The sequence below is a fragment of the Staurois parvus genome, unplaced genomic scaffold, assembly GCF_062004578.1.
Source record: "Staurois parvus isolate SC_StPar_1 unplaced genomic scaffold, SC_StPar_1.0 ptg000439l, whole genome shotgun sequence".
Taxonomy (NCBI): domain Eukaryota; kingdom Metazoa; phylum Chordata; class Amphibia; order Anura; family Ranidae; genus Staurois; species Staurois parvus.
In genome coordinates this window covers 4,647,679-4,674,825 of record NW_028318235.1, presented here as the reverse complement: position 1 = coordinate 4,674,825, position 27,147 = coordinate 4,647,679, and the positions used below count along the sequence as shown (strand labels likewise).

General features: G+C 44.2%; 1 protein-coding gene across 1 annotated transcript in view; it reads left to right on the top strand.

The window, feature by feature from the left end:
- The first annotated feature begins 378 nt into the window (after positions 1–378).
- Positions 379–27,147, top strand: part of PIAS4 (protein inhibitor of activated STAT 4) — a 138,409-nt gene continuing 111,640 nt past the window's right edge. Inside the window, exon 1 of the mRNA XM_089687897.1 lies at positions 379–555. Coding sequence (XP_089544023.1) covers positions 394–555 — 162 coding nt within the window. The 5' untranslated portion in view covers positions 379–393. The remainder of the gene's footprint in view (positions 556–27,147) is intronic.

Genomic DNA, 27,147 nt, shown 5'->3' with positions numbered 1-27,147 from the left:
CAGGATACAAACTCCTGAACGCCTTGCATCAGATTCTCCAGGAATATGCTCTGCCCAGTTGTCAACAGGCTACAAAATCTATCTCCATTACATTAGACATCCTCAGTCCTACAAACCAGAGATTTGACACAATTGGCCTAGCTGCATAACGGTACAATGTAAAGAATTCTGCTGGCTGCAGAAACATGAAGGCCTATGCCAGAAGGGAGACATGAGGTAACTTCTGCTTTAAGAAGAGCGCCTCTCCTCGTGAGTCACTCCAGTCATTACATGCAAAATTCGGCTGTAAGCCTCTAACGTCATGACGTTGCATTTTTTGACGCCTCAACGTCGCGAACAGCAGAGTAGGTTGTACATATACAGCCACGCCTATATCTGTATGGAGGAAAGGCGATGATGCCTCTGCGTTCGAAGGCGTGCCGTGGTCGTGGTCGGGCCGATCATGGAAACGATGCTGGTTGGTTGGAAATGAAGGAACGAGGTCACGTGGGCCGTCGTCGAGCGGCGCGGGGGTCGCGGGAGTCCAAGATGGCGGCAGAGCTAGTAGAAGCGAAGGTGAGACCGGGAAAGAGGGGGTGGTGCAATCTGGAGCACATTTTATCTTGTGTTTCGCAGGTTAACGTACACTTCTTTTTTTCAGCATACGTTTTTCATGTAGTACGGCGCCACCTTCTACGCCCTTATCAGAGCATCACCAGTCATCCCAGGCTTCAATTGTCCATGTTCCAGTCATATTTTCTGGAAGTTTCTCATACGTTGGTGAAGGGGCGCTGACTAGGCTTTGATTACTTGTATTTTTGCTGAGTAATCTGTGGTTGGGCCCTTGGTTATTATCCGTGCTCTCCTCTCAGATTTAGGGTGGGTAACTCATGGCTTTAGCAGGTTTACATGATAAATGATGGATTACTTTGTTCCTTTTATGTGGGAGTTCAGATTAGGTGGAGGAACTTCCCTTGGAGTTTAATACAAGTGCAATCAGGCTTTCACCCTTATGTTGTGTGCCCCCCTTTTTTTTCTTCCCTCTATATTTTTTTTTTTCTTTATGTATTTTTTGTTTGGGATGTAACAAAAGGGTTTGAAATCCACACAATGTAGTTCTAGGATGTCAAATTAGTTATTTCATTATTGTATAGCACCATCAAATTACACAGCGCTTTACACATATCAATATATGTGTAAAGCGCTGTGTAATTTGATGGTGCTATACAATAATAATGAAGAAACTTTATTACAATTAAATTCACATCAGTCCCTAATCCATCAAGGAATGTATAATCTAAGGTCCCTACCCTACATACATACTAGGACCAATTTACACAGGATCCAGTTAACCTACCTGCCTTTGGAGTGTGAGAGGAAACGGGAGTAACTGGAGGAAAGCCATGCAGGCACAGGGAGAGCATCCAAACTCCAGGAAGGTGGTGTCGTGGTTAGGATTCAAACTGACGACCCTAGTACTGCCAGGTGGAAGTGCTAACCATTTAGCCACTGTGCTGCCCCATTTCATTGAAAGAAGTTAAACTTTTCTTTTAAAAGAGAAGTTTAGGGTTAAAACAAAACAGATGTACTCTCCTCCATGCTGCAGCATCAGTGTGATGACTCTAAGCCTGAGAACTTAGTGATCACATGACTGATGATTGCTTACCCCTGTCTGCTCAGAGTAGTGACTGTCACTGCTCTGCTTCTACAGCGCACTGGGCAGGAGCAGTTGGCTCAAGCTCTCAGCCTTGGTTCACACTGTAACCTGCGTGTGAATTGCTCAGGAACCACATTGCATTTTTGTGCAATTCAGTGCAGTGCGATTTGAGCCCATTGATTTCTAATGGGTTCGAATTGCACCACGTGTCACAAAACATGCACATGCGTTTTTTGGAGCATTTTGTACCATGCAATCCGATGCAGGTAAGTGCAACTGTGTTTGGGGTGTTGAGGCTGAGCCAGCTGTTAAGGCATCTGGGTGGATTCCAGCAATATGCACTTCTGTGTCCTACAAGAGAAGTATGGCCAAAAAAACTTCGGCCATACTTTTCTTTTAATGGTTTTTACCCACTTGTCCTCCTGAGGATTTACCCCCCCCCCCCCCTTCCTGACCAGGCCATTTTTTGTGATACGGCGTTGTTGCTTTAACTGACAATTGCGCGGTTATGCAACACTGCACCCAAATGCAATTTACGTTCTCCCCCCCCCCCCCCCCCACACACACAAATGGAGCTTTCTTTCGGTGGTATTTGATCAAAATACAACCCATGGCCATGTCTGGCCTGCTAGGACATTATATGTGGCCCACAGCAGCAGATGGGTTTCTCAGACTCCGTGCACAGACATTCAGATTAGTTGGTCTCTGCTCAAGCTAACCCTCTATTCCACCCTTAATGTGCTGATAGGAGTTGAAGTCATAGTGATGGCCTCATCTGTGTGCCTTTTCTGATGAGGACACAGATGCTATGGGGAAGTTGGTTAGGGATGTGGATGAAAGGGGGGAACCTGAGGGGGAGGTGATGTAGAGGGGGCTGGCTCTTTATTGCAGAAGAGACCCGCTATAGAATACATGTATCTGCCTGTTTGCAGTCTTCTTCACATTGCTAAGCTCAGGGTACATTCTCGGTATGGTGCCTGTGATCTGGAATGAATGAGTTCCTGCACATGCAAATGAGTTATGTCACTGCGCATCGGCCAATGATGACATGACACCCAGGAGATGCCAGCAAAGGCCTTCATTGACCATTGGCGGAGAGGCGAGTATTGCTGACTTTAGTTTCCCTTTATGCTCGCCATACATGTTACAATCTGGCCATTCAGTCTCTGTACAGCCACCTCTTAGATTTATTAAAACTACAGAAAGAGGACCCACCTACTCTATACCATCAATTTTGTATGTATCTAGTCAGTGAGGCCCTTGCACTACATAGTTGGTAGCTCTAAGCCAGACCATACACTATATAATCTGATTCTACAACCTTGTTTAGGTCTTCTATCAATTACGGTAGTACAGGGGCCTACCTGAGTTGATACTGATTGAGAATTGTTTTGATTTTTTTTTTCCCCCCATTTTACATAGCATTGGTAAAGCTAAATGTGATTTTACAAACAATCTATAGTGCATGGCCATATTTAACAAAGAGGATATATTTTTATTGTGACGGAAATCCCCTCTTAGACAGTTGTCATTGAGCAGGCATCCTAGTTAGATTTTCCCCTCCTATAATGGTTTTGTTGGCAATGCAAAATTTTTAGTGTTTTCTTATTTTAATTACAGCTATTTATAGTAGCTCTGACAATTTATGCAGCACTTTACATATAGATTTCACATTCATGCCGGTCCTTTCCCTCAAGGACCTTTAGAATCTAAGGTGCACATTCATACACAACTTTTATTTGTGGTGAAGTGGGTGATCAGGACAGTTTAAGAGCGCAGATCTTATTAACAGGGCAGCAGACAACAGTAAAAGTACAATATGGGACCTAACCACTGTATTTAAATATGAAAATAAAGTTTTGCACTTGGTTATCCTTAAATTTTGCTTGATGGCAGAACCAGTTTGGTGCTACACTGGGACATATTTTTAAAGTTGGTGGAAAGAAGAGTCTTGATTTGGCACATGAACTTGTAATGCTGGCTGTTATTTTTCTCAAAGTGGACCTTCCTCCTCCCTAATCTACTGTAGCTTAGAAGTTCTTCGATGTGGTGGCAGCATTAGTTTTTGTTTTTAGGCCTCTTTACCATTATTTTAACCTGATGATCCAGATAATGGCACACTCCCTGTCTTATGGCGGCATCTCTGTTTGTGAAGGAGCAACAGGACAACCCTTGGACACTAACTCACTGTCTGGAGAGGGTTGTGTTACATGGACTTGACTAATGTACAAAAAGTGTAGGTCAGTGTTTGTCTTAGTGGATACGTTCACCTTTCATAAGATGTTATGCCCCACTCCTCCCTGCTTTGACAGGTAGCAGGTGATCTTACCACCTCAGCTGTTAACATTTTTAAAAAATGAGGCCGAGCGGGACTCTGCCCTCCTGGGCACATCACTCAACCACAGTCCTCTGTGAATGAGAACTACAAGTCCCGACATCCATAGCGGCTGTTGGCTTTTAGTTCTCAATGGACTACCGCGGTGATGTGAGCACTGTGGTAGTTCATTGATTCTTCCTGAGTGTAGCGGTGTACTCGTACAGGATGTACGGGCTAGCAGATATACTGACAGGTCTGCGGGATACCTGCATGGCAACAGCTGACTGCTGGTGCAATGCTTTACAGGCTCCTGCAAAATAAATGCAGTTTTTTTTTTTTTTTTTGCACACCTGTCTTGATTTGATTGTACAAGTAAAGAGAATAACGGGCTGCTTTTTGAAAAGAAAAAAAAAAAATAGCCAAAGAAACTGTAGCACCGCTGTAAGCCTTTTAATGTCCCCTTTTGCCGCAGAATTTGGCATATTAAAGGAGGTTAAAAAAGAGCCGCAGGATCAAGGGGTAAAAAGAATGTTATGAGGGTTAACGCCAGAAAAAGACTGTTACTGCTAGTAGAAAAAATGTGCGCTGAAGTTTCACATCATAGCTGAATGGTCCAGATATGACTAGTCATGTAAGGGCAACTGTAGAAACAGTTGCCAATGTGTGAGGGTCCAAAAACTCCCCCTTAATCAGGGCTTGATATGTCTATAGACCTACACCTAAATGAGGGCTTTAATGGTATTTCTTCCAGTGTGATTATCTTCATAGATCTTGTTAGCAGGTTTGACAAGCAGACTGATTCACATTTTTGTTACACTGCAAGTAAGGGAAGCTGTGAGGATCCTCTGAGGTGTAGGGGACACCTGCTTGGGAACCAGGGCTATATCCATATTACTACATTAAAATAAAACGGAAATACCAGTAAGATAACCTTATGGGTCCATCTCTAATTTTACAATTTCTGTAAATGTTAATATTAGGGACAGTACCACTTGAATTGCTGTGTATCTTTAGCTGGTCATAGACGAGAAGGCCAAGTCGTTGTCTGGCTGTCCCTGATCAACAGAAGTCAATCATTTTGATCGACTTCTCTTTCAGGGACATATTGGGAAAACTTGTCGACCAGTGGCTGCAGCTGCTAATCAGTATATTCTGGCTGAACTAACACTTCTAATGGCTATCCTTTGGCACACTCACCAGGCCATGTGCATATCCATTGTACTGCAAAGATTTCACAATTAACATCTGAACTCGTTCACAGGCCTCACTTTGCAGTGATGTTCAACAGATGTGTTTAGTGTAGTAGAATAGTAGTTCTCTTCATACACAAGGCTTTGTTCATAAGGCTAACACACCCGAATAAGTATAGTTATTTACAAAAACGTGCATGTGATTTCTATTTTCTCCTTTCAGTGAAATGTAAAAGTCACAAATATCCTCATCCTTAAATTAGGTCTATTGTGTTTTTTTTAAAAAGCAGTTAAAATAAATCTGTCCCCCAGGCGTGACATTCTTTATATTACATGGTACCCTGATTTTTATTAAGTTTTGATGCCTGCATGGCAATTACAATGTTGCCATGGTGGCTGTTAGATGTTTTCACAAAAATTAAAAGGGTAAACAAACTCCAAATATTCTGGCCACCCCTTTTGGACCTTGCTGCATATAGTGGCCTTGATGCCTTCTGGCATTGGTGTAGTGGTCTGTACACAATACCTCCTTTAGTATCCCATCATAATGTTAGCAGTGGCAAGTGCTCTTGGTCAGTGCAGCAACTTGACTGGACGGCACCATCCCAGCCAATTCCTCTGGTCTATCCCGGAAGTGTTGCATAGAGAAGTGGAATTGCCAGAGTGGCTGTGAAGACACTGACAGCTCAGTATCAGCATAAGTAATTATATCAGGGATTGAGGGGTAGGGTGTTAGCTCACCATACCTATGTTCTTTTTCACAATTTAAGTGTGTAGCATGTCCATTCATTCTGACCTGCTGCCGTGCCCCCCTTCCCCTCAATTGTCAGTAGCTATATTCTCTGGAAATGAAGTGGGGAGTTGCTTTGTACATACAGTTGCTCTGGCTGCTGTTGTAAAAAATGAAAGAATAATTTGTGTTCATTAACACTATTCTCAGGGTGAAAGTAGGAAAATTCAAAATGAGGGTATATTTATATCACATAAGGTGGCACTGTGTTGATGGGCTATTCCAGCACATTCCTGCTGCATGACAAGGCAAAATTACCCTAATCAGCCCTAAGTTGTTCTTCTCCTTCAAATTATCATGCACATTTACTTCAGAGCTGTGTTGCAAGCAGACCATAAAAGTGGATGCACGTGCAGGGACTGCATGGATACAGTTGCATGTCAGTCTGACATGCTGCCCTGAGTGGGTACACTAATTCAAACGCAGACACATTTAGATCCATGCACTGGCACCTGCCAGCATGTCGAACGTTGACGTGATTGTGTCCGTGCAGCCACTGCATGTGCATCCTATTGTATGGGCTGCTTGCTCAAAGATTGATGCACACTAATTCCACCTCACTGCTGAGACAGGGAGGAGGGGCTGGTCAGCGGCTTTGGAGACGGCCTCTCAGTGGCTGCACTGAGAAGTACAGAATCTGGCAGAGTGCTGTATTCCTCTGTTGCTGACACAAGGTTGAGGACAGAGGTGAGGGAATGCTGCAGCTATAGGAGAGGTATGAGGGACACAGGAAATTGTCTGGCAAGTCAGATTTTGCCCGCAGGTCTTGTGTTTGATACATGTGCTACATTGGGTAAGCCTGCTGGTTCCCTACCACAGCTGCGTTCTGCACAGGTGCATTGATCTTCTTGATGTGAACTCAGTTTAGCCACTTTTACTTTAAAGTGTGGGAGGAAACCAGAGTTTCAACAGGAAATCCACACAAGTTTAAGGAGAACATGCAAATCTATAAAGATAATGTCCTGCTGGGGGATTTGAGCAGAAGACAGAATATCAACCAAAAATCCTGAAAAAACACATGATACAAATGTTATAAATTGCAGTTCAGCGAGTAAAATAAGTATTTGATCCCCTGCCAGCCAACAATAATTCTGGCTGTGCTCATATGGTACACGTATTGGTCCTGTCAATTTTAAAAAGGTGCTCCTAACGACAACTCATGTGTATAAAAGTCCTCTGTCCACAGAATCCCTTTTTTATTTTTTTCTTCTCACCATCATGGCACAAGACCAAAGAGCAGTCAAAGGATGTCAAGGACAAGATTGTAGACCTGCACAAAGCTGGAATGGGGTATAAGACCAGCAAGAAGCTTGGTGTGAATGAGACAACTGTTGGAGTGATTTATTTGCAAATGGAAGAAATACAAAATAACCATCAATCGCCCTTGGTCTAGAGCTCCATGCAAGATTTTGCCTCTTGGGGTAAGGATGATTGAGAAGTGAGGGCTCCTCCCAGAACTACATGGGAGGAGCTTGTGGATTACCTCAAGCCAGTTGGGACCACAGTCACCAAACAAATCATTGGTAACACAATACGCTGCCGTGTATTGAAACCCTGCAGCGACCGCAAGGTCTCCTTCCTCAAGATGGCACTTGTACTGGCCTGTCTGAAGTTTGCCAGTGAACACCTAAATGATTCTGAGAATGATTGGGAGAAAGCGCTGTGGTTAGATGAGACCACAAGTAAGTGAGTTTGCCATTGACTCGCTGTGTTTGGAGGAAGGAAAATGCTGACTATGACCATAAGAATCCCTACAGTCAAGCATGGAGGTGGAAACATTATGCTTTGAGACTGTTTCTCTGCTAAAGGTATAGGCCAACTTTGCTGTATTGAGAGGCCATGTACTGTAAAATCTTGGGTGAGAACCTTTGATAAAACAATACTCTCCATTTCTTTGTAAGTGGGCAAACTTCCAAAATCTGCAGGGGATCAAATAATTTTCCCAACTGTATCCCCTTCCAGGATGACACACCTGACAGAGAAGAGGCTCCTCCCTGCTGGAAATACAATCAGTTCACAGCTGTTATAAGTCCCTTCCCTTCCCCCTACAGTACTGATTGTGTTTTTTTCCCTGCGACGGAACATTGTGGTGTCCCCCCCCCGAGGGTCGGTTGGTACCCCTAGGGAGGGGTTAGTTCAGCCAGGGAGGGCTGAAATAACCTGCAGGTCCTATATTAAATATATAGTGCAGCGCTGGTATATCAATTAAAAAATGAACATAATTCAATGAGTACAGGTAAAATAGTTCATAAAGTCCTTCCACAATAAAGTGATCATAGATATGTGAAGGTCTCCTCCTTTATTAGGTGACTGGTATCAAACAGAAAAAATGCGCACTCACCGACCGCACATTTTAAATGCGCATGTGTATACTCTTATGCGGATCGCCAGGCATGCAGATCCTAAGGACACATAGACCATCCCTCTCAAATACTGACATCGGCCTTGGGTGCAGTGATATACCTCCAGGTACAGAGAGCCCTCTCGCTCCAAATGGTAGGTAGACGGGTCCCCCTCCTGGTTCCAGGTACCCCAGAAATGGTAGATGCAGATCTGAAACCCTCCAGCAAGAGGGTCAAAGAAAAGAGGGAATGCCAATAGTGTAGTAGGTTCAAGAACTTTATTGGATCAACAGTAGTTAAGCCAGGGTTACATGTGCACACAAATACCATTAGCCATCAAGCAGACTGGTAAATATGAAGGATAAAAACACGTACTAACCCGGCGAGGATCAAAGACCACCGGACCTCCTCGTCGTCCCAGTGGTCAGGAAGTCACACTTGCTACTGGCTCCTCCTGAGGCCTTTCGTGCGACAGCACTTCATCAGAGGGTTGGATGCCATTAGCAGTGTGACAGAAAACTTCCTTATTTAAATGCGGTTCGCGCATGCGCGGAAATCCCGCTCTATCACTCATGAATCTAAAAAGTGGAACCGCGCATGCGTGAACGGCCGCCATTTTGCCGTGGGTTGCGGCTGTGCGGAATTGAACTGCGCATGCGCCGCCCGATCGCCGCCATATTGCCATGGATCAACAGACAGTGAGCTGTAGAAAACGGCAGCAACTGTCGGGGATATATACAGTCATGGCCGAAATTGTTGGCACCCTTGATATTTCTCCAGGAAATCATGTATTTCTCACGAAACGTATTGCATTAACACATGTTTTGCTATACACATGTTTATTCCCTTTGTGTGTATTGGGACAAAACAAAAAAAGGGAGGAAAGAAAGCAAATTCGACATAATGTCACACAAACCTCCAAAAATGGGCTGGACAAAAGTATTGGCACCCTTTCACAACTGCGGATAAATAAGAATGTTACAAGCATGTGATGCTCCTGTAAACTCACCTGGGGCAAGTAACAGGTGTGGGCAATATAGAAATCACACCTGAAAGCAGATAAAAAGGAGAGACGTTCACTTAACCTTTGCATTGTGTGTCTGTCTGTGCCACACTAAGCATGGACAACAGAAAGAGGAGACGAGAACTGTCTGAGGACCTGAGAACCAAAATTGTGGCAAAATATCAACAATCTCAAGGTTACAAGTCCATCTCCAGAGAACTAGATTTGCCTTTGTCCACAGTGCGCAACATTATCAAGAAGTTTGCAACCCATGGCACTGTAGCTAATCTCCCTGGTCGTGGACGGATGAGGAAAATTGATGAAAGATTGCAACGCAGAATAGTCCGGATGGTGGATAAGCAGCCCCAAACATGTTCCAAAGACATTCAAGCTGTCCTGCAGGCTCAGGGAGCATCAGTGTCAGCGCGAACTATCCGTCGACATTTAAATGAAATGAAACGCTATGGCAGGAGACCCAGGAGGACCCCACTGCTGACACAGAGACATAAAAAAGCAAGACTACAGTTTGCCAAAATGTACTTGAGTAAGCCAAAAGCCTTCTGGGAAAACGTCTTGTGGACAGATGAGACCAAGATAGAGCTTTTCGGTAAAGCACATCATTCTACTGTTTACCGAAAACGGAATGAGGCCTACAAAGAACAAAACACAGTACCTACGGTAAAATATGGTGGAGGTTCAATGATGTTTTGGGGTTGTTTTGCTGCCTCTGGCACTGGGTGCCTTGACTGTGTGCAAGGCATCATGAAATCTGAGGATTACCAAAGGATTTTGGGTCGCACTGTAGGGCCCAGTGTCAGAAAGCTGGGTTTGCGTCCAAGATCCTGGGTCTTCCAGCAGGACAATGACCCCAAACATACGTCAAAAAGCACTCAGAAATGGATGGCAAAGAAGCGCTGGAGAGTTCTGAAGTGGCCAGCAATGAGCCCAGATCTAAATCCCATTGAACACCTGTGGAGAGATCTTAAAATTGCTGTTGGGAAAAGGTGTCCTTCCAATAAGAGAGACCTGGAGCTGTTTGCAAAGGAAGAGTGGTCCAAAATTCCGGGTGAGAGGTGTCAGAAGCTTATTGATGGTTATAGGAAGCGACTGATTTCAGTTATGTTTTCCAAAGGGTGTGCAACCAAATATTAAGTTAAGGGTGCCAATACTTTTGTCCAGCCCATTTTTGGGGTTTTGTGTGACATTATGTCATATTTGCTTTTCTGCCTCTGTTTTATATTTGTTCCAATACATACAAAGGGAATAAACATGTGTATAGCAAAACATGTGTTAATGCAATACCTTTTTTGTGTGAAATACTTGATTTTCAGGAAAAATATCAAGGGTGCCAACAATTTCGGCCATGACTGTATAAAGCAACTGTCGGGGATATATATGGAGCACCTAAACAAGTGCTGGTATCCCATGACTGATGACAAAAAGGGGTGAGTGGCCCCATCAGAGAACCATAAGTCCTCCGATCTAAACATAGATCCTCCTGTCTAAATTTATGCCATCCGTTCTAGATATAACTTCCACCCCCAAATAAGTGGCCAAAATATAAGCCACTATTTAAATATGTTGTAAGGGCCAGATACCCCTTATTACACTAATTGTATCCGTGGCATAGGAGCTAAATCGGTACCCATGTGTATATAGAAGCCATATATTAAATGGGCCACCATATGTCCAGAAAACAAATATAAGGTGAATCAAGCCTTAAAAAATCCCTTAAACGCACACAGGCATCTCCAGGGATACATAATAAAATATAAATTATAACATTATCCCTTTGGCATCGTAAATTACCCTTTGTCATGGATCCCGATGTCATAATGAGATCATAAAATTTTTTTTTTTTTAAAAATTTTCCCGCGAAAGCGGAAAAAGATGGGTGTCCCTATTCCGCCATCCTAATGGCTGAAATAAGATGGAATACAGAATTAACAACCATGCGGTCCTATAATTATCACATTTCCCCATTTGATACTTCTGATAATCACTAGATCATCCATGACAAAAAGTACCTATTCAGGAGATGCGTATCACAAAGGTTTAGGGAATGTATTTAACAATCATCTTGTCACACACATCTCTATGACCCAAACGGATTAATAAAGATAAAAATAATGCAAAAAATGTAAAAAATTAAAGATATGTAAAAACATATGTGCAACACTACACTATATCTCAAACCAAGTGGTATGCGCAGTGGGGGGTATATATCATTGTCTCAGCTATTAGCAATGAAACAATTTATATCCACCTCAACATTGTGTCCATGAGGGTAAAGGGTACGCAATTCATAGACCCAACGGGTCTCTGCCTGGGAAACCGTTCTGGTCTTATGAAGCCCCCTCCAATGCGGGGATATCACCTCTATGCCCATAAATTTTAATGAGGTAGGGTCACTATTATGGAAAAGCCTATAATGGTTGGATAACGAGTGGTCCCTATAGCCTTTTCTAATGTTCGCCACATGCTCACGCAGGCGGTCCCGTAGGCGTCTAGTTGTCCGTCCTACATATTGTTTCTTGCAGGGACAGCTGTGAAGGTAGACCACAAATTTACTATGACATGTTATACATTGTTTAATGTCATAAGACTTCCCAGTTGATGTTGAGGTAAAGGTATCGATTCTCCTTTTACGGGTATTATCACACCTGCATATAATGCACTTATTGCACGGGTAGAACCCCTTCAATTCCCCGAAAAAGGACAATGTAGCAGGGGGATTTACTACATTTGGTGCAATACGATTTCTAATAGCCGGGGCCCTCCTAAACATGATCTCAGGCTTATTGGGTAATATTTGTGAAAGGACAGGGTCCATCTTCAAAATGTCCCAGTTCTTTTTTTATCTTTTTTATCAGTCTTCCTACCTGTCTGTACTGCACTGAGAACGTAGTTACAAACGGACACACTCTCATGCGTTCTTCTTGGTTTATACGAGAGCATCTCTTTCCTATCCAGACCTGCAACCTTAGCCAAAGAGTCATCAAGCTCAGCTTCTCTATATCCCTTTTTCAAGGAATCTGTTTTTTAGGATGTTCGCTTGAGACCAATACGCCTCAAGATCCGTACAGTTTCGCCTAATCCGGGTGAATTGACCTTTTGGTATGTTACTAAGCCAATTCGGATGGTGACAGCTATTCACAGGGATATAGCTGTTACGGTCGGATACCTTAAAGAAGGACTTGGTTACTATCCTTCCACTGTCAATCAGTAATGTCAAGTCCAAAAAGTCGGTCTGATGTCGGCTATAGGTATAGGTCAAGTGGATGTTTAAAGTGTTATTGTTCAATGTTGAAAAGAAATTGTTGAGTGCGCTCTCCTCTCCATTCCAGAGGAGGAGGATGTCATCTATATAACGTTTGTACAAAACCAGTTCCGGCCAATCCCTGGCATAGATGACATCTTCCTCCCACCTGGACATGAAGAGGTTCGCGAGGCTGGGGGCAAACTTAGCCCCCATTGCAACACCCTTTATCTGCAGGTAATAGGACTGATTATACCAAAAGTAGTTGTGGTACATGGCAAAGTGCAATAGGTCCAGAATGAAGCGCCTTTGAATATTTGGTACATGACTGTAGTTCGTTAAATAAAAATCTGTGGCCTCCATGCCATCCGCATGGTCAATGCTGGTAAACAAGGAACTGACATCCGCCGTAACCAGAAACATACCAGATGATGTATTCACTGCTTTAACTTCATTCAGGATCTGTTTGGTATCACTAAGGAACGAAGGTGTTTTAGCAACCAGTGGTTGCAGATGGAAATCGATGTATTCCCCGATCTTTGATAATAGCGACCCTATCCCACTAATTATGGGTGGGCCCGGAGGGTGTACCGGGTCTTTATGTACCTTCGGAAGGATGTACAGTATGGGAAGCTTTGGTGCTACCGGGCAAAGAAAAGCCTTCTCCTTGTTAATCCCATTATCAAAACCTTTCTTGATAATGGTTAACAGCGATTTTTTGAAACTTACAAGAGGGTTACCGGGTAGTGGTCTGTAGGTGGATTCATCCTCCAATAATTTGCTGACCTCTCCCATATAGTCGCCTTTATTCCAGATCACCACTCCCCCACCCTTATCCGCTGGCCTAATTACAAGGTCTTTCTTTTCCAGGAGAGTCTTGATGGCCACCTTGTCACTAGGGTTATCATATATCCGTTTTTATAGGCATGATTTCCAGATCCCTTAGAACCTTTTCTTTGAAGACATTTATATAGGAGTGTGATTGTGGAGGGGGATTGAAAGTGGACGCATTCTTAAGATTAGAATGGACCACACTAGAGGGGGATTGATTCTCTATGATGGATCTATTGAAGAAATGTTTTTTGAGAGACAGTTGTCTAATGAATTTATGCACATCTATATATGTGTTTAACTTATTTACTCTTGTGGCTGGGGTATATTTCAACCCTTTATCGAGAAGGTCAAGCTCCTCATTTGTTTAACACCACTCAAGTGCAGGTCCTGTCCTTCTCACAGGTCACCCCAGAACGGCACCAATATTCAGTTAATGGGGGGGGGGGGGTGAACGGTTACATATTTAGTTTGACTGAAAAGAAGATTAAAGTCAACCATAAAAAGAAAAAAGTTATAATCCTACACCCACAGTTGATCGAGGAAGGCAAAAAATCCAGCAAAGCATGATCCAATTTGCTCTTGCAGGGGAAAAAATTCCTTCTGAACCCCTGAGAGGTATTTTGATATTCCCTGGATCAACTTTACCTATAAGTGTTACTAGCCAGTTATTTTTTGTGTATCCACGAAAGAATCCATGCCTTTGTTTAAAAAAAAAAAAAAAATCTACTGAGCTGGCCAGAACCAGCTCTTGAGGGAGTCTATTCCACATTCTCACAGCTCTTACTGCAAAGAAACCTTTCCGTATTTGGAAGTTACGTTTATTTTCCTCCAGACAGAGTGCCCTTTTTGTCCTCTGTGATGACCTCAGGGTGAATAACTCTACACCTAGTTCACTATATGAACCACTGATGTGTTTATACATGTTGATCATATCCCCCCTTAATCTCCTTTTCTCAAGAGAATAAATTCAGTTCCTCATAGCTGAGCTCCTCCATGCCTCTTATCAGTTTGGTTGCCCTTCTCTGTAATTTCTCCAGTTCCCCAATGTTTTTTATGAATTGGTACCCAAAATTGAACTACATATTCCAGATGAGGTCTTACTAATTTGTACAGGGGTAAAATATCTCCCCTCTTGACCTTGCCTCCCCCCCCATAGGATTTTTTTCACTTTAGAAACCACAGCTTGACATTGCATGCCATTTATTGAGTTTATGATCTACCAGAACTCCGAGAGCCTTCTCCATTGATTCCCCCAGTTGTATGGGATGGGTGACTGTGTGCTGTTTGTTGCTCTCTTCCTCCTCCTGGTTGCCAGCACTTTGCAAGGAAACTGTGAGGAGGAGGAGGCACACGCTCCAAGCCTAGTTTTATCATCAGCATGATCTCCCGGTTGCATGACCGGAAGTAAGCTGGGCCGGCAGCACGACGCCAACCGGAAGAAAGCTGAAACCGCCTAGAGGGACACGAGTGTGGGGGAGACGGCAAGGTGGTGGGAAGAGGTCTGCCAGCTTACCGGAAAGTTGTGGTGTTAACAGCAGGGACCGAGCCAAACCACCTCACAGAGAAGGGGGAAGGGATGGCAGCACTGGTGACAGCAGGTAAGTCCAATTCAGGGCTCGCTGAGTGCCTTCCTTGGTGGGGAGGGACGGGGGTGGCAGACAGGGGGCTCAAGATTGCCCAGATGGATGAGCCTTCTAGGACCAGGTGAGTACCCAAATGTGCCCCCCCCCCCACACACCTTTTTAACCTTGTGGCAAGCCTGCAGCCAGGGGGATGGGAAGAGTGACTAGCGGTTGTTCTTCCTTTTCAGAATCCCCAAGCATAACCTGGGGGAGGCTCCTAACAGACTGCCTTCTGCACCCGCTGGGTCTAGCGCCTCTAGAAAACGTGGTTGAGGAGAGATGTTTACCTAGGCCCCATCCTAAACCATTTAGCTATAGATGCATTAACAAACTGGCAGGGAAAGAGGCCTTAGGCTTGAATAAGGATTTCCTAGCATCTATGCAGGCTGAGATGGATGGCCACAATTCAGTCTTTTCATGCTTCGGTGGCGCAGCCACAGGGCCCAGTCCCAGAGGAGCTAACCCCTAGTGATGCCCATCCTCACTGGAAAGCCTTCACTCCAGAGGGGGGCTGAGTGTATTCCTCTTGGGCACTTCCTCCGACTCAAGCTAAGGAGGAGGGAAAGGGAGAATTGAAAAGTCAGCCCAAATCAGACCACAGCTCTGGGGAGGAGGTGGATCTGGATTTGTGCAGCGAGGATTTCAAACCAGGCAGGTATCTTTTCGTTCAGGAAGATGTGGAGGGACTCCTGCAGGCGGTGTATGCCACTGAGGAGATCCCGGAGACCACCAAAGAAGCCTTAGTGCAAGACAAAATGTGTAGTGGTCTAGTTAAGGCCCATGCTAGGGAACTTCCCTTTTCACCAATCTCTAAAGGATCTAATCCTACAGCAATGCAAAGATCCTGAAGGGAGAATAGTCAGAACAAAGACTTGGAAGTGAAGGTTCCCCTTTAAAGAGAAGGAAAAATTATTTAAACTCCCTGAGCTGGATGCTGTAATGTAGGGGTCAGCAACCAGTAGATTGTGATCTACCAGTAGATTTTGGCGAGGTGACTGGTAGATCATGGTCAAGGCTTGCTAACCCGCCATCCCAGAGCATCAGAGTGCAATGCAGAGGGACTACTTGTAAAGTTGGAGCTGTAGTAGGGAACAAGAGCCACATAAGTTGATGTCTCCTCTATAGTGCTGGCTCCTATATCCTGTCATGGTTTTTGGGTGTAGCACCTGCCAAGCATGACACATTCAAGTGAATGAGGCTCTGCAAGTGTTTTGCAACCTTGTGCAGTACATCAACAAGGGGTTAAACAGGCAGTTGTTACTTTCTCACCACCTGTTTTAACCCCTTGGACCCCGCAGATGCATGCAGTTGAATGGGTCTCAACTGACAGGCAGTAGCACCCACCAAAAGCAGGGGTGTAATTCCTGCTGCGACGTGTATACCTTTTGGCTGCTGCCTGACTCAACTGCAGGGGTTTAACACCCCCCAACTTTACATGTGAATGAGCCCTAAGAGTGCCACTGCCGGATGCAACCAAGGGCTCAGTCACAAGTGCAGCAGGCACTGCTGCTCCTCTGCAAACTGATGCAAGTGTGTTTCACAATATGTTGCCTCCTCACCTCCTGATAGAAACCCATGATTGCTGTGAGGAGGTGACACTGGCGGACACTGTGCCCGGTGATCTTTGACTTCTCCCATGTTGTTCAGGTAGAACTCCACCTCTTTAACCACTTGCTGCCCTGCCACTGTAGATATACGGCGGCACTGGCAGGCAAACACACGTTTTAAAACGTGTGTTTTGTAAACAGCTAGGGAGTGCGCACGAGGCGCGCCGCCACCCTATCTGTCCCGCCGATTACCGCCGCAGATGTGAGTCGCCGGGTCACAGCCGGTCCTTAGCGGCTATCTTCCGGCGATCGGCGGCAAACAGTGACAGACAGCACAGCTGCAGTAGCTGTGCTGTCTGTCACTTCCCTGTCAGCTTTAGGATGAGCTGATCGAGAAAGAACAGTTTCTCTTTCTCGATCAGCCTTGTCCCGTCCAGTACACACCCCCGTCCCCTAGTAAAACACTCCCCTCACTCCTATAACCCTTCCCTGCAAAATAAAGTTAACCCCTTCCTCCCCATTGCCATTAGTCCAGTGTCAGTGTTTTTTTTTTTTTTTTTTGCACTGATCACTGTATTAGTGTTTTTGGGGATGTCAGTGACCCCAAGTCAGTACCCCCCAATGTCAGAATGTCTGCCGCAGTCCCGCCATAAGTCCCTGATTGCTGCCATAATTCGCTGATCGCCGCCATTATTAGTATAAAAAAAACCCTAAAAATCCCAGTATCTTTCCCGCCATTTGTAAACGCTATAACTTTCACGTAAACCAATTAATTTACACGTATTGGGTTTTTTTTTTTTTTAGAAAAGACCTGTCGCAGAATGCATTTTGGCAGAAATTTATGACTAAATTTGATTTTTGCATTTTTTTTTTTTTTATAGCGCAAAAAATAAACGCACAGGCAATCAAATACCACCAAAAGAAAGCTCAATTTGTGGGGGGAAAAAAAAGGATGTAAATTTCATTTATGTACCGTATTGCATGACCGCGCAATTGTCCGTTAAACTAGCGCAGCGCTGTATAGCAGAAAAATGGCGTAAATTGCAGTATTTATACCATAGTTTGTAGACGCTATAACTTCCACACAAAGCAATCAATATACACTTATTGGGATTTTTTTTACCAAAAACGTAGCAGAATACATTTTGGCCTAAATTTATAACCAACTTTGAGTTTACTATGTATTTTTTATAGCTGAAAGTAAAAAATATTATTTTTCTTCAAAATTTTTGGCCTTTTTTTGTTTATAGCGTGAAAAATAAAAAGCGCACAGGTGATCAAATTACACCAAAAGAAAGCTCTATTTGTGTGAAAAAAAAGGACGTAAATGTCGTTTGGGTACAGCATTGCATGACCGCGCAATTATCAGTTGAATTAGTGCAGCGCCGAGTAGCAAAAAGAGGCCTGGTCATTAAGGGGGGTAAATCCTCTGGAGGTCAAGTGGTTAAGGTTTCCTACCGCTGCTGTAATGTCTCAAGTTACCAAGAGATCTGTCCTCCCCTTTGAGGACTCAAGGAGTATTAAGGATTTGATGGACCGTAGGTCAGAGTCCTTGCTAAGGAAGGCATGGGATGCTAACACCTCTGCCATGGCCCCAGCTCTAGCAACAATTTGCATTGCCAGAAATGTGAGTTTTTGGATTGAGAGACTTGCCAAACATCTGTCACAAGGGGCCAGGTCAGATGAGGTACTAGATTCCATTTCAGTGATTGTTAGGGAAGTTGCCTACCTGCATTTATCAACTCAGCTAGAAGAGCTATTTGGGTTAAAGCATGGGAGGGTGATGTCACATCGAAAGTTTGTGGTCTTCCCTTTTGAAGGCTCCTTGCTCTTTGGACCAGGGTTGGATAACATGTTGTCCAGTTCCTCTGAAAAAGGGAAAAAGTTCCTGGTTAAGCCCAAGAAGGAAAAATGCAAGAGGTTAGAGAAGTAATTTGCTGTTTTCCTCACTGAGCATCAGCACCAAAGAAACCGAATGAAGCCAGGATCAGGGTAGGGGGCCACCTGTCACACTTTGTCTCCCAGGGGGAGAGAATATCAGACAATGCATACATCTGTCAGTATGAGAAGGCCACTGCCTGGAGTTCTCGTCAAAGCCCCCACAGATGATTACCTTTACTCATCCTCCCTGGGATTCTTCAAAAAAAAGCTTTCCTTTTTAGAGGGAATTCAGGAACTGGTGGAGCAGCAGGTAGTGTTGACTTTTTGGTACAGGCACTGATACCAGGGATTTTACTCCCACGTATTTGTTGTTTGCAAGCCCTCGTGGAAATACCGCTTAATTATAGGCAAGAGGTTTTCTGTGGAGGCCTTGATGACAACATTGGACCTCAAGGATGCCTATTTACATGTTCCAATCCACCTGGAATATCAGGCATGCCTAATGTTTGATAACGGGGAAATAAATTTTCCTTTGGCAGTTCAGGGCTCTGCCCTTTTGGACTAGTGGCCAGTCCAAGGATATTTACAAAAGTCCTAACCGAAGCAGTGGCCTTCCTGTACCTTCAGGGGATAACTCTGATCCCTTATTTAGACTATCTTCTAATATTTGGTTCCTCTGCTACCCAGTTGAAGGCAGATGGGGAAGTATAGAAAAATTGTCACTGGAGCCAGAGCAGGTAAACACCTTTTTAGGTTACTTAGTGGACTCAAGTACAAAAACTTTTCCTGACAAGGTGGAGAGAATTAGTCTTGGCGGTGGGAGGTCTGATGAACACACCCTCATGCTCCCCAAGGAAGGTTCAAAGGGTAATGGGACTGATGTCTACAAGCATTCTGGCCATTGTGTAGGCGCAGCTCCATTCAAGAGACCTTCAGTTCTTCCTTCTTTCCTGTTGGGACAAGAAGAAAGCCTAGACGAAGATAGTCCTTTCTCCACAGGTAAAATCCTCCCTAGAGTGGAGTAATCCCCAGCAATTTTACAAGAGGGCAGTGCCTGGGCCCAGTAGGACCCCCTGAAAGTCATCACTGATGCAAGCACCTGGGGGGTGGGGTGCTCACCTAAGGAAAGCCAAAGCAGAGGTGCCCTGGGACAAAGTAAAATACCAGACTTCAGAGAACTCCGAGTGGTAGGTGAAACATTGAAGATCTTTGAGTACAGTATCTCAGGCAGGGAGGTTCAAGTCCGCTCCGACAATGCCACCGCTGTAGCATACCTGAAGGAGGAACCAGATCCAGACATCTCCTAAACCAAGATATCCAAGTAGCTCTTGGGCTGGACCGACGGGAAGGCTTTCCATTGCGGTAGTTCTCATAAGAGGAACTAACAACCAGGAGGCGGACTTCCTTACTCGCCAGCCGATCAGGCAGAGGGAGTGGGAGTTAAACCTGAAAGTATTCCATGCTCTGGTTCAGTGATTTGGCAGGCCAGAAACATACCTATTTGCTAATGAGAACATGAAGGTGAGGAGGTTCTTCTTGATATCTTGAGAGAGAGAGAAGGCCTGGATGCCTTGACCCAAATCTGGCAGTTCAAGTTGGAATACACCTTCTCTTCATCAACCCACCCCCCAGCGTTCATCTCACACAAGTTCTTCAGAAATACATCCAGGAAGGCGTAGTTTGCGACCCTGAAAACACTGTCGGCACCTCCTCGGGAGCTCCCGATCTTGCCGGATCTTCTCTCACAAGATCCAGTGGTGCACACCAGGCCAGAGTTCTTTCAGTTGACTGCATGGTTAGTGAGCACCAGATCATCAAAGGAAAGGACTGTTCTAATACAGTAATAGACACCCTCCTCCAAAGCAGAAAACCTGACTATGAAAATTTACTCAAAAGTATGGAAAACCTTTTGTACATGGTGTAAATGAAAACGGGTAACTTCTACCTCTGACCCAATAATCCTGAAGTTTCTCCTGAAATGGTCGTGAGAACCACAATCTGGCTCAGGGTTGGATATCTGTTGCTGCTCCTAATTTTTGAGAAATGAATTGCATGTGCACGCCGGAAAATGATCACACTGACAACTGTCCAGTATAACCATGTCCTCATCTGTTTATTGCAGGGCAGTGCTTGAGGTATATTCTATTGTTCTCTATGTATAAAAGGTTATTATTATGTAAATATGATCATAGTCTAAAAAGCACATTTTGAGAAAAAGGAGAGAAGCGCCTCTAAGTGCAATAAGTCTTTTAATTCAAGTCTAAATGTAGAAACACTCACATGTGTGAAGTAATCATAAGCATAAAAACCGTGGTTAACAATAGTTAACGGTGGGGTGGTAACCCGGGTAAAGAGCCGTCATCTCTCTGCGATGTGGGGAGGTCAGCTCTCGGCTGGAACAGCGTGGTGGCTGGAGGGGGAACAGCGGTGAGGCCAGCCTTCATGCACGTCCTCCCTCAAAGCCGGATGGAACGCACGCTGGAACGTAGCGGCGGCGTGGCCGTGATGACGTCAGATCCCAGGGTGCACTGCGACGCGTTTCGGAGCATGCACTGGCCGTGGAAGGTGGAAGTGCACTCCTTTTTCAAGGGAAGTGGATGAACAGGGGTGAATATATAGGGAACGTGAGTCTAATTGATCAATTAACCAGTGATTGACCATTGCTGTCAGGTGAATAGTGTAAAGTCATGGATGTTAACTGGGGGGTAAAAGGAAACCAAATGGAAAAAAGAGAGGATGTAATAAATAAGAAAACGGAAGACGAAAGAAAAAACAAAAACAAAATTATGTTCTGGGAGATTAGTGGGGTAAAATGTTCACCTTGCAGCACTGGCACATCAATTATGTAACAGTAGTGAGCAGATATTTAGTGGTAATACAGCATGATTGCAAGATGATAAACATATTGGTAATAATACATGCAGATGACATTATAAAAAGTAAATTACATTGTAAAAAATTATAAAAATAGAATAAAATATAAATAATGAACAAAAAGTTATAAATAATAAACTAAAAATTGGATTAAAAAAAAAAAAAAATTCGATAAAAAATTTGATTAAAAAATTCGATAAAAAAAAAAAAAAATAATTTTATAAAGGGGGGGGAAGTATCATTGTGAGTGTTGAGTGGCTGTGAATGGGAGATTGTAGTGTTTATAGTATAGTGTTAATGTCTAATTCCTCGTTGAGTCCGCCTGGGGACAATGTATCTAATGTAAATATCCAATATGTTTCTTGTGAACAGAGTTTTTTGAAACGATCAGACTCAGAGAGATTGTTGTGTATGGATTCTAAGACCCATACTTGTAGGCCATCAGTGGATTTTTGGTGATATTCAAGGAAGTGGCGGGGGACGCTATGTTTGTCTTTACCATCTTCAATAAGACGTCTGTGCTCGCCAAACCTGGCGCGGAGGGGTCTGATGGTTCGTCCCACATATAGGAGGCCACAAGGGCAGGATATACAATAGATCACATGATCAGTTCAAAAAAACTCTGATCGTTTCAAAAAACTCTGAATCTCTTAGAATCCATATCCTGCCCTTACATTAGATACATTTTCCCCAGGCGGACTCAACGAGGAATTAGACGTTAACACTATACTATAAACACTACAATCTCCCATTCACAGCCACTCAACACTCACAATGATACTTCCCCCCCCCCCCCCCCCCCCTTTCTTTATAAATTTTTTTTTTTTTTTAATCGAATTTTTTAATCAAATTTTTTATCGAATTTTTTTTTTTTTTTAATCCAATTTTTAGTTTATTATTTATAACTTTTTGTTCATTATTTATATTTTATTCTATTTTTATAATTTTTTACAATGTAATTTACTTTTTATAATGTCATCTGCATGTATTATTACCAATATGTTTATCATCTTGCAATCATGCTGTATTACCACTAAATATCTGCTCACTACTGTTACATAATTGATGTGCCAGTGCTGCAAGGTGAACATTTTACCCCACTAATCTCCCAGAACATAATTTTGTTTTTTTTTTTTTTTTTTTTTTTTCTTTCGTCTTCCGTTTTCTTATTTATTACATCCTCTCTTTTTTCCATTTTGGTTTCCTTTTACCCCCCAGTTAACATCCATGACTTTACACTATTCACCTGACAGCAATGGTCAATCACTGGTTAATTGGTTAATTGATCAATTAGACTCACGTTCCCTATATATTCACCCCTGTTCATCCACTTCCCCCTGCTTGAAAAAGGAGTGCACTTCCACCATCCACGGCCAGTGCGTGCGCCGAAACGCGTCGCAGTGCACCCTGGGATCTGACGTCATCACGGCCACGCCGCCGCTACGTTCCAGCGTGCGTTCCATCCGGCTTTGAGGGAGGACGTGCATGAAGGCTGGCCTCACCGCTGTTCCCCCTCCAGCCACCACGCTGTTCCAGCCGAGAGCTGACCTCCCCACATCGCAGAGAGATGACGGCTCTTTACCCGGGTTACCACCCCACCGTTAACTATTGTTAACCACGGTTTTTATGCTTATGATTACTTCACACATGTGAGTGTTTCTACATTTAGACTTGAATTAAAAGACTTATTGCACTTAGAGGCGCTTCTCTCCTTTTTCTCATCTACAGAAGTTGCTACAGCTTATTTGGAAGCCTTGCCCTCACTGCCACACGGAATCCTACGCTCTTCATACAGTAGCCACTAATACCACCATCACCCATACTACCATTTCCCAGGACTTTGCAGTGTTTGCGCTGTTACAACCCTTCCTCATAAAAAGCACATTTTGGTTGGCTGAAATATAGAAAGAAGGCAAGAGCTTGAAGCTTGTCGCCCGTTATCTCTTTACTCCCTCACATATTCAAGGCCATAATTGCAAGATCCTCACAGCTCGATGGGAGAGGTTGAGAACATTCCTGAACAAACAAGTTAAGGAGGACTGCAAAGCCCAGCAGACAAAATATATGTACACAACAACATATATTTAGAAATATGAAAAAGTATAAAAGTAGAAAAATATAAAATATATATTCAACAGGAAAACAAATTGGCATTTTACCAAATCCATCACAGTCCCCCCTTAAAATGACTATTTTACTCTGTCCCTATAAAGCCTAGCTCATCTGTCCTTGTGTACCTTGGAACTCTTTTATGCTGTACGTTACAGGTGATGACTATTCCATCACCCCCCTTGCCACAGACTTTGTACATAAGGAAGTCCGATGCTATTCCCTACAAATTGTGAAATTGCTGTTGGCGGGGAGGGACTGTAGAGGGGTGAAGGGTTTATCCTCTTCCATCATAAGGGGGTCCTCCTCTTCTTGATGGAGAAATGTAGGTGTGCTGTTGTCTACAGCCTTGCTTATTAACTTCTTTACAAATGGTTGAATACAGCATACAATCAGGGCTAAAAGAACTAGAATTATTAATACTGTTACACCGATTTGGGCGAGCACTTTTTGCCACCCACTCATCCAGCTAAAATATTGATCCCACGGGTCTGTGATACCTGAGTTCTTCTTCAGCTCCACTCTTTCGAGCTTACATTCTAGGTGTATCCAGGTATTCTTCCCCTCCAGCTTTACAGAAGTGGCTGTGGTCAACAGGACTTGAAATGGTCCTTCGAATCAGGGATCAAGTGAATTTTTCCTTGTGAATTTCTTCACCAACAGCCAGTATGCTGGCTGAAGACTGTGGGTTCCCGAGTCTGTCTCTGGATCTGGAATGGAGGAAAACACTCGAGAATGGATATTGGTTAATTCTCTAGACAGTCGTGTGACATAGCTAGTTAACACATCAGATTGCAAATGCTGTGGGAAGTAACAGCCAAGTCTGGGGGCTGAACCAAACAAAATTTCATATGAGGACAGGGTATGTTTCCCCCGGGGGTGTGTCTGACACTGAACAGGGCAATGGGCAAACTGTCTGGCCAACTCACGTTAGTCTCTTGGGCCATCTTTAGCATCCTGTTTTTTAAAGTCCCATTCATCCTTTCTACTTTCTCACTGCTTTTTAGAGTGGCATGGGGTGTGTAGGGCCAACTGAACTCCCAATGCTCTCCAAATCTCTTTTGTAATGGTTGCTGTAAAGGCTGGACCCTGATCACTCTCTCACCTCTGGGACCCCAAATCTACAGACTACCTCACTCAGTAGTTTCTTAGCCGTGGTTTTGGCTGTCATGTTTGTAACCGCATAGGCTTCCGGCCAACCAGAGAACATCTCCACCACCACTAGGGCATATTCGTATCGGCCACTTTTTGGCATCTGTGTATGATCAAACTGTACCCTCTGGAATGGATAGAGGGGTTTTGCCAGATGTTTCTGCGGTGTCTTTTTCTGTCTTCCCCGGGTTGCATTTTGCACATAGTTAGTTGTACCTATTTTGCACATAGGTAGTTATCCCTGGAGCCCAGTAATACTTGCTGATCAGTGAATTCATTAAGTTCTTAGAGAGATGTTCATGTCCATGCGCCCATTGGACGACTGCTGGGTACATATATTTTGGTAAACAAGTTTTTCCTTTCATCGAATACAGTTCTCCATCGTAGTCTGCTCCTTTATCGATCCATTCCAACCTTTCTTCTGTGTAAGCAGCTATTTGCATAGAGACTAGGTATTGCTTGTCAGATGGCACATGCACCGCCAAAGGCATCTGTGCTGAGGTCTCGCTCTCCTCTTCAGCCACCTCAGCCATTTTTCGTTGGTTTTTCGCTGCTTCTTTGGCAGCTATATCCGCCAAATGGTTCCCTCTGGCCTCTTGAGAATTCAGTTTGCCATGTGCTTTAACCTTCCAAACAGCCACTTGGTCAGGCAGGAGCAGTGCATCCATTAAATCCTTGATTTGTGTTTCAGCGGTGTTCTAGCCGCTGTCAGAAACCCTCTGGCTTTCCAGATGATACTGAAGTCATGAGCTACTCCAGAGGCGTACCTTGAGTCTTTGTAAATGTTGGCTCTTTTTTACCTTCTGCCATCTTACACGCTGTAGTGAGGGCTTGAAGCTCTGCTTCCTGGGCAGATACAGTTGGTAGTAATGCTCCTGCTTGTAGAATCTCAAATTCAGAGGTCACAGCATAACCTGTGTGGTACTTGCCTCCATCTGCATATCAGGAGCCATCCACAAAAAGTATGTAATCAGGGTCTTCCTTGTATGGGTAACGTGACCTTTTGCAAGGGGTCCCCCAGTCCCGTTCGAGGACACTGCCATAAGGGGTGACACGGGTTTGCCCATTTCCTAGAGAGAGTTGGGGGCGTGGTGGTTGATGATCGCGTTGCCCTTCCCGGGGGTCCCTGTCTTGTCTGGGATGTCTTGAAGCTCTGCATTCTCTTCTAAAGTGTCCCTGTTTTCCACAGTTGTAACAGGTGATCCTTTCCCTAATATTGGGCAGTGGTGGTGGACGAGTGTAGGTGGGATCTTCGTCAATGACCACCATGAGGGGCGCTGGTTTTTTCCCTTTTTGGTTTTCTATGCCTCTGGCCACCAACAGTAAATCGGACATCTTCATAGAGCGGTACTCAGGTCGGGCCACCATCAGGCCTTATCTGATATCCTCTCTGAGCCCTGAGACAAAAGCAGTTGAGAGTGTGTGTGTGTGTCTTTTCATATTGAGAGAAGCCCAGATCATCAAAGGCCTGTATGAGTTTGGCATAATACTTCTCCACAGACTCCCCTTTATCTTGGGTGATGTCTTGGATCGTGGTGGTCTGATCCGCCAATTTCTCCTTTGCCCAGTCGTGGAGATGGGCACAGAACTCCACGCCTGAAGAATAGGAAGTGGCATTTGTCAGGCAGGCATCATTGAAGGCCATCTGCATGACTGGCCAGAACACGTGTCCTGCTTTAATTTGGCATAGACTGATCAAGTCTCTCCAGGCGGCTGAGTAAGTTTTTTTTTTTTTTTTGTATCTGCACTACCCTGGGGTAGAAGGGCATTGGCTATTTCTCTGGGTCAGGCAGACTCATCACGAAGGCCACTGCGTTTGATGGGGTAAAAACGACATACATTAACTGTGCCCCTTCCGGTAATCTTGGATGTCGGGGCTGTCCTGTGTACTGTTCCTGTTTAGGATGTACTCCACTGTGCGTGGGTTTGGGAGTCAAATCTATCGGCGCCCTTGTCACTTGCAGCTGTCGATCACTCCATTCAGATGCATCGTCATTCAATTGGACATCTGGCGTGGGTATGGGAGTCATGCCTATCGGCGTCCTTGTGGCTGTTGATCATCTGACTCGAATGCATTGTCATTCATATATCTGGCTTCTACTGTAGGGAATACGGGAATGTGATATGAGCCATCCTGGTTTAGAACAGGAAGAACTGGGTATACGCCTTGGTTGGCCTTCCGGGTGTACCAAGATGGCCGCCATGAGGAAGTGCACTGGGCTAGACAGGAAGTGACCATACAGGTGCCGCAAGATGGCTGCTACCGGAAGTTGTCATGGTGGGTTGGGCTGGGGTGGTGGGAATAAAGTGGGTGTTAGACGAAGGGCAGGGCTGTCCCACATTCCATAGGGAGGTGGTGTTGGCACATATCCATTTTCAACCTTGTGATACACATACAATGTACAATCGCAATTTTTCTGGATTTCTTCCATCCTTCTTTATGTAACGCTTTTACAGTTCTATACCAAGCTTCTGCCACATTCAGCAAACCTTTATCACATAAAACTCCTCTGTTCCTTCAATAATATACGCCGCTCCTCTGGATGCGCCAACCTTCAGCTTACAAACTTTCGCTACTTTAGTTAACTTTT